The sequence below is a fragment of the Amphiura filiformis genome, chromosome 7, assembly GCF_039555335.1.
Source record: "Amphiura filiformis chromosome 7, Afil_fr2py, whole genome shotgun sequence".
Taxonomy (NCBI): domain Eukaryota; kingdom Metazoa; phylum Echinodermata; class Ophiuroidea; order Amphilepidida; family Amphiuridae; genus Amphiura; species Amphiura filiformis.
Genome location: NC_092634.1, coordinates 55,874,552 through 55,890,816, shown reverse-complemented (window position 1 = coordinate 55,890,816; position 16,265 = coordinate 55,874,552). Strand labels below are relative to the sequence as shown.

The following is a 16,265-nucleotide window of genomic DNA, read 5'->3' as shown; positions in this document are numbered from 1 at the left end:
GTTGATTATAGTGGTGGAGCCAACATTAGGCTAGTGTGTAGGCTAAAGGGTCAGTGTGTGAAGAGCCAGTGCGCGAAGCGCGCAAAATTGAGCAATTTTACCATATTTGGGTCCAAAACACAGTGTTTTTCGTGCTGAAAAGAAGATGCACAGTGCACAGCTAGGTTAACTATTTGTTCATCTATTATACTTTTGTGGAGAATGTTCCCATTTTTAGTGGGATCCTCGCTTCCGCCAAATGCCATGCATGTTTAGGCCTAATCATGAATTGAAATTGGAAGCTCACATCCGAACATGCTCACTTATGATTAATTTATAACTTTTTATAACTATATAAAATGATTTCTGTATCTTTATTCTTAACAATTTCTTCAACATTCATTGAAATTTAGGGTAAAGAATAAATCATGAACAACAACAGAAAATCATATCTATTTCTTTAGGTCTCGACAGGTCTCGAACAAAAAAACGTTCGAGACCTGTCGAGACTTTTGAGGTCCGAGACCGAGACTTTTGAGTTCCGAGACCGAGACCTTGACATCCGAGACCGAGACCCTGCAAAACCAGGTCTCAAGATGGTCTTGAGACCGAGACCTACAACACTGGTAGGCCTGTAATGGTAGCTACCTGTCAAGTTGAATACCATAACCATAGCAGACGACGAAAAATCAGTCCAAACAGATGCATTGTGGGTGACAACTAAAATAGTCTCTGCTACAGTAGCTCATCTACGCGCCGGACTGACAGTGTCTATCAGTCAGTGCGGGGGATGTTTGTTGCAGAAATTTAAAATGGCATCCCACATGGCGAAGGAAAAACACGACAACAGAAAGAGAAAATCGGGTACATTTGGCGGAAAGAAGAAAGGATTTCAACGAGGACCTAGGTTAAAGAAATGGCAGTTAGAAGCGGAGGAAGCTAAGAAACTCCAATTACGTTATGAAAGTGTAGGTTGTAAGAAAACGAATAAGCTTATTACCGTAAATTAAATGGTAGTTGAATTCAACAGCTGTGCACTGTAATCTATGCCAGACATAGCTCGAGATACTCTAGCTGAAATACAGGTTTACATTTACATTATCTTGCTCTATTTCAGGTAGAGCGCCAGACGACAATCTTCCGGGTTTTTTGGAGAACAATACTATTACGTAAGACCACAGAGAACCTATTATTCTTGAGACATGTGAGAGGGCATCACGTTGTTTCTTTTCCAACGCTAAAAGATCATTTAATTTTGGTGGTTTGCAAATGAAAAGTGTCCGCACTATCGATTGATTACGTAACTGTTATGAATAATTTATTAGGTTTTTCAATGCAATCGCCTCGACCCATTAATGCATATTATCTGTATTATCAAAGTACCGGTACTTGGAATAGCAATCCGATGAGTTCACTTAGACTCGCTTGCCAGTCCTATATACGCCGTACCTATGTATATTGAGGACTGGCTTACGCCATTTTGGATGTCAATGGGAAATACACACTTAACGATTTGCGCCGGTTAGAAACTTGAAAAAAAATCTTTAAAATTTCATCAATGTATAAAAGTGGTACCAACCGTATTGTGCTTGCTAATTTAAGACTCGGTTGAAACAAAATTAAGGATCAAAAGCATTTTAGTGTCCAAAAGGCAAAATTATCGTCAAAGTTCTGCGAAATCGGCACCCTTGCGAAGGGTTCAGAATTGAATCGAACGAAAATATCCGATCTTTGCGATCAAAAACACAAAATTACAACTTTAAACATACTATTGGCAAAAGACATTATTACCAAACAATACAGAATAGAAAATTTGACATCATTTTCTCAAAATATTGAAAAATTTGCTCACTTGACATCGAAAAAGTACGCAATCCAATTCCCGCTCAAACGCTGGGAAACTGAAAGTGCGATAATCGTGACTAGAGTTCACTGAACTACGCCCTAATACTGATAGAGTTTTAATGGCGTTAATCCTCTCCATACACAGTTGAACAAATACAATAGATGAATGTCAACACGTATGACCTCCTATGTGACATGTTATATGTGATGTACAAAAACCTGAATATCATAAACATCAGTATTCGTTTGTGCATATGAACTGCACGTTTACGTTGCTAAATATTGCTCATTATATATTATGACAAATATTGGTATTATGACAATACGGTATATATACATTGTATATAAAACGACTAATAGATCCTGCTATCATGGCGTCAGGTCAATGTTCATCATATCCTGTATGTTTCTTAAAATTCACTCATATTTGACTTTTATTTTGAGACAAATTGCTGTGCCCATTTTATAGGTGCACAGGTAGATCCGTGTTGTTTTTAATTTTCATTTCTTTTTAATGAAAGAATTAAGGTTTTCCACTGCACGGGGCCACAAGGGTGATACTAATTTGAATGCTATATTTTCAAAACGAATACGTGTTCCCGGTTGGCTCTATAGCGATTTCACAGAAAAGGTATTTCTAGTACAATGCAGCGTCGGACTCTAGCTGAGAGCGTAGCCTAAGTCATTATAGACTCCAATAATGGCTCTCCATACTCAAATGAACAAACACAAAGGAGGGTAGTCTCCTCCGTGGCCAGCTTGATTTCGATGGAGCGAAACCAAATTGGCTGCGGAGGAGACGGGTAATTTTGCCATGCAAATGAGCTGAGTGTCGTAGCCCTGGTAAGACGAAGAAGAAACCCGCCTCGGAGCCCGCCCTACTTAGTGGGGATTATCAGAGAAGATGCAGTTGTAGTAACTACAAATTTCGAACGTTTGAGGACTTATTCTCAAGTTGTAGAAGGTGCCATAGGGTGGCTAGAGTGTTAATTATTTTCATTATAAATGCAGACCTGCCAACTGTCCCGCATTTTGCGGGACAGTCCCGCATTCAAGTTTAAAACCCGAAAATGCGGGACGCCCCGCATTCTCGCATTTCCGTCCATTGAAAAAAAATCATTAAAAAAAACCAACAAATTGTCCGATATCGTCTGGCACGAAAGAATTGCGGCGACGCTATTTCTATTTATATGCATTGAAAATGTGGTGGCGCTATTAAAAGCCTGATTAGCACGTGCTTGCGTGTTAAATTCACGTTGCCCATTGTAATACATTGGATATGTATGAACGTTGCCATTAAAAGGAGGCTATTATTTTCGCCTCATCGCCGGTGCATGGTTCATTGATGCAACATTGTATAACCGATGAATTGCGATATTTTTCGGATTGGTGAAGAGGTTATTTTCAGCTTTTCACTGTGTCAATGTTTCCAATTCGGAAGGTTAAATGCGTAATTTCGTTGGAATTTTGGAAGATTTTTTAGTGTCCCGCATTTGGACTTTCAGGGGTTGGCAGGTCTGAAAATGTCGCAAAATCTTAATATTGACAACAATTAATAACCTGTTTCACCTCTCCATATATATTCATACATTGCTCACCTGTGTTTTCATATCATATTTTGTGGTGAAAAATGATTACAAATGTGTAATTTGCAATCATTTTTGGAGCAACGATTTCTTGGAGTCTTATTATTTATATTCTCAGAGAGGATAGGGGTTGATATTTTTAGCAGGGTACAATTTGTCTTGTTTTTTGACGTTGAAGTTCCAGATTCTTTTTTTATATGTTATTATTCATTTATTTATTTATACCCCGGATTTATACCCTGTACGTGGGGAAAAGTACACACGGCAGCTACAGAGAAACCACGAAAAACTCCTGTGAAGTGCATGAAAATGCACCGAAAATGTGCCAACCGAAACAACCGAACAGGAAGATAAAATAAAAAAACAAAACCAAAAACCCAGGAAATTTCCGAAATAAGTTCCAAATTCTTTGTCCCCACTAAAATATATTATGAACACTCCCTTATGAAGTCTGCCTCTTCCGCTATTCTGGTAGTAGGCGTTGACAATTACCTTCATATTTTTAAGCATGTTTGAACCCGATTTGTTCTCTATTCACATTTTTAACGCTGCAAGTAACATTTCAAGACCTCTATTTGTGACAGGTATTTAATTATCTTGCTAGAGATGTGCCTAAAGTTGAAATTCAATATTTCGGATCGCAAAGATCGAGAGATATAAAGTTTAACACCATGGATCATATGGGCGTCTTATATGAACGATTACGATAACTAGGCAAAAATGGCTGGGATACAGGTTGTGTAAATACTACATGAATATTCATGAACTATACAGATTCCATTCTTCTCTAATAATAAAGATGTCAATCACTCTCCTAGACGACAGTTGCTTGGCGCTTGTAAACAAATCGAATAATAGTGCTTGATAACAGCTAAAAAAATAGGCTAAAAACACATTTTCACACAATTTTTTCCGGATTTTTTTATTTCACATGATATTGATAAGTAGACATATTTTCTTACGTATAAGGTAATAATATATTTTTTCTGGAGGTAAAGCCCTTCAACACTTTGTTTAACCTTAAAAAAAACAATTTGTAGTTACGTTTTCAGCGCAGTTTCTCTCGTCGCATGCTCGAGTATTTACTTTTAAACTGGCATATGGAGCATGCGCGGCTAAGCTGAATTTATACTCCATCGCCAACAGGGTTCGGTGGCAAAAACCTGGCAGTTTTTGCCCGGTTTAAACCGGCAAAAATGGCAAAAACTCACACATAGTCACTCAAATATTAAAAAGTGACGCAGAAAGCTCATAAACAGTAACACACATCTTTCAACAAATCATTCAACATATTTTTTGTCTCATCAAGTCCTTAAAATGAAAAAGTTTTGAATTTGATACATGCCACATTTCGATTAAATGCACTTGAGCAATGAAAACGCATGCCTTTAATTTCTTAATATATTACTTATAATTACAAAATCTGGCCTTGTTACACTCGGGAACTTATGTTTAAAGTTGTAATTTTGTGTTTTTGATCGCAAAGATCGGATATTTTCGTTCGATTCAATTCTGAACCCTTCGCAAGGGTGCCGATTTCGCAGAACTTTGACGATAATTTTGCCTTTTTGGACACTAAAATGCATTCGATCCTTAATTTTGTTTCAACCGAGTCTTAATTAAATTAGCAAGCACAATAAGGTTGGTACCACTTTTATATACATTGATGAAATTTTAAAGATTTTTTTTCAAGTTTCTAACCGGCGCAAATCGTTAAGTGTGTATTTCCCATTGACATCTAAAATGGCGTAAGCCAGTCCTTAATATACATAGGTACGGCGTATATGACTGGCAAGCAAGTCTAGCCCTACTCATTATTTCATTGACTGTACTTATTGCAATTTGACTCCACACATTAGTGATTAGTGAGTGGATAAGAAATTGAGCGGAGCGGAGAATACGAAGGACATGCCGCTTGTTAGTTGTCAATCATGAATTGCCGCAACGTTTTAGTATTTTACTGCATGCATTCGCATAAACACCAAGACAAATTATTATATTTTCCAAAGATCATCTCATAAAGTAAGCTGAATGCGATCTGTACTTTTGCAATTGCTTGAAAACATTGAGTTCATGTTGTGTAAACATAATTAGATAGACATCCGAAATTTGCTTGAAAACATAGTTCATGATGCAATACAATGCAATTTGAATGCGCACAGACACGAGCCGATCCCAGACGTGGTCTAATTCTGCATAAAACTGGGCCACGTTATTTCTATAGATCTGCTGCGCATTCAAATTGCATTGTATTGCATCGTAATTTCATTTGTGTCCATGCTAATTATGTTTACACAACATTACATGAACTCACATGTTTTCAAGCAAATTCACCGATAAAAGGTGATCAAAGACAAAAGCGATCGGAATGTTACAAAAGTACAGATTGCATTCAGCTTACTTCATATGAGAGGATGATGATCTTTGGAAAAATACGGCATAATTTGTCATGGTGCTTGCGGAATGCCATGCAGTAAAATACTAAACGTTGCGGCAATTCATGATTGACAACTAAAAATCGGCATGTCGTCCGTATCCTCCGCTGTCAATTTCTTATTCACTCACTAGTCCTCACAAAAGCTTTGTGTTGATTACGTAATGTGTGGAGACAAATTGCAATAAGTACAATGAAATAATGAGTAGGGCGGGCTCCGGAGCGGGTTTCTTCTTCGTCTTACATAACAGTATTGTTCTCCAAAAAACCCCGGAAGCGCTACATATGGCGCTCTAGCTGAAATACAGCAAGATAATGTAAGATAGTAAATGTAGACCTGTATTTTAGGTAGAGTATCTCGAGCTAGCCGATCCCGTCGAAAAGTGGGTTTTCTTATGAATTAATTTATAAGATTGGTTGCACGTTCATGAGATGCAAATTTCTATTGTGTTAATTTCTGTTGTGATGAACACGCATCTATTCAATTCTCTCTCACTTCAATGGACCATGGGGCATGGGACATGTCCACACAGGTGAATAAAAAGTAAATGATGGGCATCGAGGTCCCGTCTAGACTCGCTTGCCAGCCCTATATACGCTGTGCCTATGTATATTAAGGACTGGCCTATGCCATTTTGGATGTCAATGGGAAATACACACTTAACGATTTGCGCAAGTCAAAAATTTGGAAAAAATTCTTTAAAATGTCATCAATGTTTATAAAATTGGTACCCACCTGATTGTGCTTGCTAATTAAAGACTCGGTTGAAACAAAATTAAGGATTGAATGCATTTTAGTGTCCAAAAAGGCAAAATTATTGTCAAAGTTCTGCCGAATTGTTGTGAAGGGTTCAGAATTCAAATTGGGAATAAAAATATCAGATCTTTGCGATCAAAAACACAAAATTACAACTTTAAACATACTATTGGCAAAAGACATTCTTGCCAAACAATATAGAATAGAATATTGGAGAAATGTGCTCACCAAACATTGGGAAAGTACGCAATCCAATTCCCATTCAAACGTGTGGGAAACTGAAAGTGCATAATCCTGGCCAGTCGCGTCTAGTAGATCTCTGGCCATAGTATCTGTTGGTGTATCTGATAGTTACTGTGTGGATAGAAGATAGAGGGTGCAAGTATAACACGTTCAGTCATTATTGCGTCGTCAGTTTAAAATTAAAATGCATTGAAACAATTTTTCAGATTGTCCAATTTGGCTACAATTTAGCTTGGCTAACATTTATGTATCTTAGCTGAAGTGTTTGCTTACTTTTAACCAGAAACACAGGCGTTGAAGTACAAATTCCAACCATATTATGAGTCCGTTTAATTCTGCAACCTTGCTTGATCAAAGTAGTTTTGACGACCAACCACTTAGAAAACAGCGCTGCTCATTAAATATTAATGGTAAAATCCAGTGCTGGGTAAATCAATCGATCTCCCAATTCGATGGGCAAACGTTGACTTGTTATTGCAAACTGATGGTGACACCCTTCCGGTGTTGAATTTTTCCTGGACCTTATTGGCAAGGCTCCCGCTAGCCTTCAAAAGCTCTGCGTCCGATCGGACGCACAACTGTAAAACCTGGTCGGGAAATGTGCGTCCCACAATATTTTTGTGCGTCCGTACAGGCAATACAATTTTACAAGGCTTCTGGTTGTCTCAAATTGATGCAAATATTTGACTTATTTCCTTCCACTTTTCTGATGAGATTTTAAAGATTTATGTAAATGTTATTCTCAATACCGTAACAAATTATGTGAATGTAAACTTGCTGACACTGTACAATAATTAAGAAATTTGTAATTTCGCTCTCGTGTTTTGAGCTTAATAAGTGATTCACATGTCACCTTGCCGAAAGAATTTCCATTGACAGTCAGACTTGACCCCCGGAAGTTGTTCGCAAAATACATAGTCTCCACAGCAGTTTGGTTCCGCTCCCTCCTCAAAATGTTTGCATGGAGGAGAGTAACCAAACTGGCTGCGTAGAAGACTACAAAATAAGGTCAATAATGCTGATTATACTGATTGGCCTGTTGCTAATTTGATATTAATATATGCACGTTCGAGATGTGAAATGTTATTTTTTAAGTTACAAAATAGGATCGTTGCAAACACCAATTTGGTAAGCTTATAATCACTCATTGTTGGGCTGAATCAACTTGCGTCCGACTGGACGCAACGGGTTGATGAAATTTGTTGAACATTGCGTCCAGCAATACAATTTTGCGTCTGGACGCACAAATTTGCGTCCAGCCTAGACTATGCCATAGTCAAATTTTATTAAAAATATGTTATTATTAGTCATGATGAACCCATTTCGTTGAACTCAAAATTATACTGATGTTTATTAAAATTAAAGTATTCAATAGTAAAATGGTCATAAAGAGTTAAAAATATCAGACGATTAGTGACAATAAAAGTAATTGAATAAAACATTATCTTGCATAATTATAACGGCTCACTTTAATACTGAACAATTCTGATTTTGGAATCTACCAGTTTATTGATAGCGAACCCCGAAATTTCGACTATGAACTTTGAATTGTAAGCAGAACTTTACCCCCTGGACTTTGCTCTCTAAAAACACGCTGTCAAGCATACATGTACTTGTTTATCAGTCCATTAACCACAAGTACTAAGCATGGACGCGCCAGATGTTTGATGAGAGATTAACTTTCGCGTCAACACAAAAGCGCCGCAAATACCACAGACAGTTGTTTACGGTGTAGTTAATGGTAATGGCGCGGACCCAGACGATTTAAACCATAGCGAGGTATGGGCGACCAATCACAAGGCAGATCCATTTAAAGATGCATTACATCATGGACAATTTTAGTTAGGCCAGAAATTGGCCTAACTCTCCATAGAGTCCCGTGTTAAAAATCTTAACCGCAAGGCAATGTCAGTAGTCCACTTGGGAAGCTAACAAACAGAGGGAGTAGGGTGACTGATCAGATGTGAAAATCTATCAATTGTGCACACATTAATTAAATCAGAGTTTTAAGCTTAAATACAATATCCAGAGTATGCACAATAGGCAAGTGGACTACGGGGTAGTCTACGTCCAGCCTTGCTTATTGGGCACATTTTAACATGCTTTTTACACACACACAATGTCATTTTAGGTGAATTGGGGTGGGTGCAAATCCCGTGTAATTAAGCCCACACACGCCCCAGCTATGTAGCCCCCTACCTGATTAAAAAAAAAATTTAGTAGAGATAACTTATTAAGTGTGACAAAAATCAAAGCTGTTTGTCAGTGTAACAACAGTACAGGCAACACTTCCGCAGTCAAGTACCGGTAATCATGTTGAATGTGCACATTTATCTTTAAGGAGGCCTGAATAAAGAAAAAAACATGTTAAGGAAATTTTAAATGCTAAGAAATGAAAAGAGGGGACTTCCCTGGACTGTAAATGGGGAATCCCGGAATAGTTCCCAGAACATTTTCAAGAGTCAGGTATTCATGTTGAATGAATGTGCACATTTATCTTTATCAAGGTAATTCTAAATGCTAAGAAATGAAAAGAGGGGATTTCCCTGGACTGTAAATGGGGAATGCCCGGGAATAGGTCCCAGAACATTTTTGCAGTCAGGTATTCATGTTGAATGAATGTGCACATTTATCTTTATCAAGGTAATTCTAAATGCTAAGAAATGAAAAGAGGGGATTCCCCTGGAGTGTAAATGGGGAATCCCCGGGAATAGTTCCCAGAACACTTCTGCAGTCGGGTAATTATAATCATGCTGAATGTGCCCCGGGGAATGTGCACATTTATCTTAATCAAGGTAATTTTAAATGCTAAGAAATGAAAAGAGTGGATTCCCCTTGACTGTAAATGGGGAATACCCGGGAATAGTTCTGCACATTTATCTTAATCAAGGTATCTTACTATAAATAGGGAAAAGTTGTATGTGGCTATGTGCCCTGTGGGTATGTACTTGAAAGGCTGGAGCCGTCAGTTTCGATCCAAATGTGGCCAAATTCATACAGGAGATCAAGGAATATGAGATATGAGAAAATTAGTCACAAAATTTATCATGAGGTGTAGTACCACCTTAATCCACATTTTCTCCACAATCATGGGATTTTTTTACCTACCAATTTTCACCTTGGCATGCTTTTGGTATTATGTCATGAATATAAATATCTCTGTCTCTCAATGGTTAAGAATATTTGATAATTTATTTGCTGCTTCCGGTTGCACCAAATCAGGGGTTCAAATTCGCAATCAATTGCGGGAACCTGTTTAGGTTCTCGTAAAGGGCTCTTGCGAGAACCTTTGGTTCTCATCAAAACCAGGCTTCTGATTCCTGCAAAATATTGAGAAAAAGAGGTAACCTTAATTTGTTTGCAGTTTTTCTGAGAGACAATGCATACTGTCGCTTTCACTACCCTTTCACAACAATGCTGAAACTTAAAACTAGTTCTAAGTTCATCTGGCCAATCGGCCAGTGTTGCCTTTGTCACTGACTTAACTTTTGCCTTGAAACAAGGGATAGATGATGATGCAGATTAACTACCAGAGCAATATTAATAATTTATGAATACAATTTTTGAATACTAGTATATCGCCCTGCACTATTATATTCTGCTGGAGAAAGATCAAATATAACACAACATGTGATCTGAGACTTGAAAGCTTACGAGAACCAATTTGTAATCCAGCGAGAATCTTCCGGAGAACTGGTTCTCGGGTTCTCCTCAAATTTGAAACCCTGCAAATGCTCGATGCAGCTTAGCCACTGGATCAAGCATTCACGCTCCATCGAACGTTATAAACATGCCTAGCTTTGATTGAACCATTCATGAACAATATAACGGAGTCGGAGATCACAAAATCGTCACCGCCGAGCTCGTAATAATCTAGCTCAGATTTCACCATGGAGAAAATAAGTAAGCCTTGAACATATGTGACGTGTCATGTCAAAAGGAGACACTTTTGGGCAGGATCGTAAATGGAGAAATATCCAAAAATCTGCCCGGGGGTGATTTTTTCACAAATTGAGTTTGTTGCGAATTTGTGAAGTTATTAATGTTTAAAATATTGTCTGATAGTTTCAGACCGGAATATAACTGGCATCATTTTTTGAGACATGTTTCAAGGTAATTCTTAGGCCGATATCTCAATTTCCAATTTTATAATACCATAACTTACGAACTCAATCTTCGCTTAGGAATGTCCGATTTCATTGGGGAAAACAGCGTTGTGGAGCAAAAAATCTATATATTGATAACCTGCCCAAAAGTGTCTCCTTTTGACATGACACGTCACATATTACCTTTGTATTTTATACCTTATCTCTCTCAAACAAGCTTAATAAGTATTTATTTAAACATCTTTCTCCTTGTAGATAAATCCATCGGAGATCTCCAGTTTTGAAGATTTACCATTATGCAGCAAGACCCGTATGGCATTGAGCATGGCCAACTTCAAAGCTCCCACTGAAATTCAGCGAATGAGCATTGGCACGGCTCTCCAGGGGCATGATGTGCTGGCTGCGGCAAAGACAGGGTCAGGAAAGACACTGGCGTTTCTTGTACCTGTAAGTAATGTTATTATCAAAGACGGAATTAAAAAGACTATGTGCATCTGACGTCATCTGTCAGTGGTTTGTTTACGAATGTCGTGATGATTGAGTTCCTGAACGCTGGTATTAAACACCAGCATGCCTCTTATGAGACCGTTATTGCACCATAATGTACATACGGACCAGTGATTACACTGACAAAATTTCATCGATATAGCTCCTTCACTTCTAGGTGATTTCAAAAACTTTTGATACCCCCTTGTATACAAGTTTGTTTCCTTTACCTTTTTTTTAACTTACAGATCCTGGAATGTCTGTTTAGAAGTCGGTGGAGTGCAGAAGATGGACTTGGCGCCCTAATTATATCGCCAACTAGAGAGCTAGCGTACCAGACCTTTGAAGTGTTATGTAAGGTTGGCAAGAAGCATGACTTCTCTGCTGGACTCATCATTGGAGGAAAGGCAAGTAGAAATAGTACAGCTAGTCCCCTGGTGACCGACAGCTGGAGGTCATGGAAGGTCATACAGGGGTAAAATATTGAAAATGCTCCGATCTTGTTGAAAGACCTACCAAATTACTCGTCTGATCACAAGGATTAAAACAATGTATAGTTTGTGCTATCTACGACCTATCGTTATGGAATTATCATACAAAAACCTATAAATGTTTGTGTAAAATGTCACTTTCCTGGTTGTACAGGGAACTTGCTCCAATATAAGAACCCTGGCTGCATGTGCTTGTGAAGAACATGAAGCTAGACCATGAATCGAGCAAGTCACCTTAAGTGACTATATATATATAATCTAGTCATGTTGACTACCTGTTCATGGTCAGGTTAATGTAAATCAATGTTTCCCCCAATTAGAGATAATCAAGGACAGTGCCACAATCAAGATGAAGTCATTCAGTAATAAGGCCAGTGTGTAACCTTAGAGGCTTCAGGTATTCAAGGAGTCAAGGACAAAGGAGATGGGAGTCAGCCAACAGTCTGGCTGGTCAGGGAAGGTCTGGCGAAGGGTCAGTAGCATAGACAGCAGGTGGGGCAGAGTGCCTCCCCTGACAAAAAGTGAAAGAGAAAAGTGCCACTCTGACGAAAAAAATCGGAAAGCAAAAGAAAAGGGGCAAGGAGCCTGTTTCCCAACAAAGTTACCCCGATCATGGGCTAAATTAGTGTAAAATACCAAATTTCTGCATGCTACACATGCACATTGTTCCAAGAAGGGCCTTTGTTAGTCTTTGTTTTGGAAGCTCAAAGATTTTGACATGTATAGTCTCTCTCAAAAAAAACCCCTGCTGTACATTTTTGATAGACATAGTATATATCTCACTGATAATACTGATATATGAATATATTCTCTCACAACTTTTGTTGTGCGCCATAGAGCGACTGACTAGTTGCATCCATGTACAGCACCCTTGTACTGCGCTGTTGTGACAAGATCGCTTTCCGAAGTTCTAAAAACGACAAACTTGGTCAAAAGGTCAATTTGGATGCAACTACGCATGCTCCATGCCACAAGAATCCTGTTGCAAAGTCTGCCACTTTTTTCCCCATAATTACGTAAATTTCTGTCTTTTACGGCAATTTTGCGCAAAATTTGTCGATTTTGCCCCCAGAAATTCACTTTCCCCCCCAGAAATTAACTTTCCCTCCCAATGCCCCCCGAAAAAAATTCCTGGTGCCGCCGCTGCGAATGAGCACAGCAGACTATAATACATATTGGATGAAAACGTTATAAAAACTGCACTATACATGTACAGACATCTTATACCTGTAATTATAACAATATTTAAAATTTATTGTCTACCAAGACTAATTCCTGAACTTCATGGTCATGTGATTAATTAGCGACAAAGTGTGTAATGGATCATACATGTAGGTGGACAAAGTGTAGGCCATCATTAGATAGGTTGTTAGTACCGTTGTCTAACGGGCTGTTCCAGACATTAAACATACTCCCATTTCTGAGATGTTACTTGTTAGACTATGCAAAGTCATTCACAGGCTGAAAGCATGTATTTGTACCAAAAAGCTAAACTAACATTCTATAAAGCAGCCTCTGATATGATTTGTATAGATGAACAAACAAACATACAAACAAAATAGAAAATAATAAAAATAAAAATGTGTAAACCCCCCCCCCAAACCAGTGCTGAACATACTTTTTAGCGTATAGTCCTAAATCATCCATGCTGACACTATTTCTATTCAGTTTGTAAACTGGATGATGTAACAGGTGTCAGTTTGGCCTCATGTGCACAATTTTTTTGGGGGGGGGGAGACACCCATAACTTTGTTTTGATATATTATTGGCCTTAAATCATCCCAATTTTCGGTTTTCAGAAACAAATTTTTACTGAGGGGGAGTCGCTCCCACCACCCTCCTACCCACACCCTCCTACCCACACCCTTTGTCAAATCCTATAAGTGTCTATAGACAGTCATTTGTGCAGTGATCATAAATTGTCATCTTTTTCAAATGATGGGTAAGCGAACAGTCTGGAACAGCCTAATTGCAGTTATTATTATGTCTTTTTTGTTGTCATTTCTGTGGAAATCTGGGTTATGAAAGGTCTTAACAAACGTGTCTGGAGAAGAAAGCGTGGTCGGTCAATTCCAAATGTGATTTTCAAATTGCTGTTGATTGGCTTCTTATTTTGCACTAAAAATGTGTTTGTTTTTTTCTTTTTGGCATTGAAATGAATTTATTTTGTTTCAATTAAAAATGTATTTTCTGTCAGTGACCTTAAATACGGGGTTTAAAAGTTCATTATCATTATCAATTAGCATGTATGATAGTCACGATTTCCTGCTTTATTATGTATTGTACAATGTATGTACAATGTGATGTAAGTATTATTTGACTGCCTATACTGGGGAGACTGGAAGTACCGCAACACTTTTTGTTGCGAATTTCAAGCTGCTTTTGGTCACATTTGGATCATGCATGATGAATTGTAGGTTGTCTTAGTCAAAGTGACTTTACCCGAACGTTGCTGCGTATTCATCACCCACTATTAACCACCTCAAAAGGTGGTCGACGATGAGGTCCAGGACCGTACACAAAATGTTTTTAGAGGGGGTTCAAATTTTACAAAGTGGAACTTTTTCGGGGGAGGGGGGTGTAATTTTGTGAAAAGTCGACCTTCTTTCCAAAATGTTTAACTTTTTTGACCAAACAAGCATAAAAACACCCCAGCCCCCCTCATCGAGAGGCCTGACCGCATTACCTGCAAATTTAGGGGAGTATCACCCCAGCCCATTTGGATTCTCCCAGTGGAAATTTGTAAGAATTCTCCCCATATAACTTTGTATGTTAAACGGATGTATTTACGAGAATCCATTTAGATTCTTGCAATTTTGTTGACGAGAATCTTTACGAGAGTGGATTCTCGGATTCTTGCTGAAACCCACCCTCATGTACAGGCCTGACGGCATCACCCGGTATCACCCGTCACCCGATCCGTTTACAGTGTATTACCTCACATTTGCTTAGTAGAAACACATCCATAATTTGTGTGAGTAACAAGACACATCCAATTTTCACTGGATGTACTCTGGAGCTACTCCGGATTACCCCCAGGGCTACAGCGGTGTACCGTAACGCGAGTCAAAAATCCGTGGACTACTCCTATCCGGTTTTCCACGGTGTACCTCCCGTAGAGACAGACTATAGCGGAGTACCTCTAGAGGTACTCTGTAAAAAAAATGCGTGATGATCTGTTGCCAGATTTAATGCTATTTTCTCAATTTAGCTTTATTGTATGCTTTTATTAGGATATATTAGGGATTTTTGTTCTTTCTTTCTTTTATTATTTTTCAAATATATGTTATAGCCAAAATATTAAATTCTCGATCATGAGAGCCAACTTGGGTACGCACGGCAGTATTTGGGTCAAGATACGGCGAAGACCGGCGCAAACACAGCTTTTGAGAATTGACCAATCACACGGTCGTTGCTAGGCAAGGTCAAGGTTCGGTCATGCAGGTCGCGCGATCGTGTTATTCTATGAAAAGTACGCTAACGCAGAAGGTACATCCTCTCATGATCGAGAAATTGTTATTTTGGCTATAATAATATAATAATAGAAAATAATAAACAAGTAAATAGGCCTACATCTATATAAATAAAAGGAAGTCGCTAAATCTTGTGCACGAATAGACTCAGAGATGATTTCACTTTCAGCTCTGATTTATTCGTACATTGATCGGGTACATATTGCCATTAAACCATCTGAGGTTCATTTTGCAAAATTGATGGTAACTAAGAGAATAAAATAAAAAACTGTCGTGTTGCTATGCAAAATCGCATGCAGTGGCATTGTGGGTAATAAGGACAGTGTGAACCGCGTAATAATATTTCCATTAAAAAACCATACGCAGAGCAACATTGCCCTGTTTTCTGCCAACTGCGAGGTGGCCAAGAAATGATTCAGGCTATCTAGATGCACAACATCGGGTACTTTAAGAATGATCTTACGAGCTTTTAAGCCCCTCACGAGAGCTACGCACCCCATTTTCCGCCACTGCACCGAAGTTGGCAGCCAAGAGATTAAGGCTACGTCGCGTGAATTTTATTATTTATTCTAGGCCTATAATGAATCGTCGTTTAGTGTCGCGTGAATTTTATTATTTATTCTAGGCCTATAATGAATCGTCGTTTAGTTTTACAGCCACATTCATACGGGAGATTGAGGAATATACGGGGAACGCATTGCACTTTATTTGGTTGAAAACGGTCAAGACCAAGAATTGGCCTCAAAATCAGTGAAAATATGGTTAAAACAGGGGTCAGTTTTCCCGGGATTTTTTGTTGTCAAAACTCAGTGGTAGCGCGTACCCCCGCGTGTACCGTAACTAACTGGCAGCAGGGGTTGGGCGT

The 16,265-nt window shown here is 38.6% G+C and overlaps 1 protein-coding gene across 1 annotated transcript in view; it reads left to right on the top strand.

Moving 5' to 3' along the window:
* Positions 1-779: 779 nt before the first annotated feature.
* Positions 780-16,265, top strand: part of LOC140157365 (probable ATP-dependent RNA helicase DDX10) — an 80,505-nt gene continuing 65,019 nt past the window's right edge. The window contains 3 exon segments of the mRNA XM_072180534.1: positions 780-947; positions 11,206-11,397; positions 11,685-11,843. Of these exon segments, the coding sequence (XP_072036635.1) occupies positions 804-947; positions 11,206-11,397; positions 11,685-11,843 (495 nt within the window). The 5' untranslated portion in view covers positions 780-803.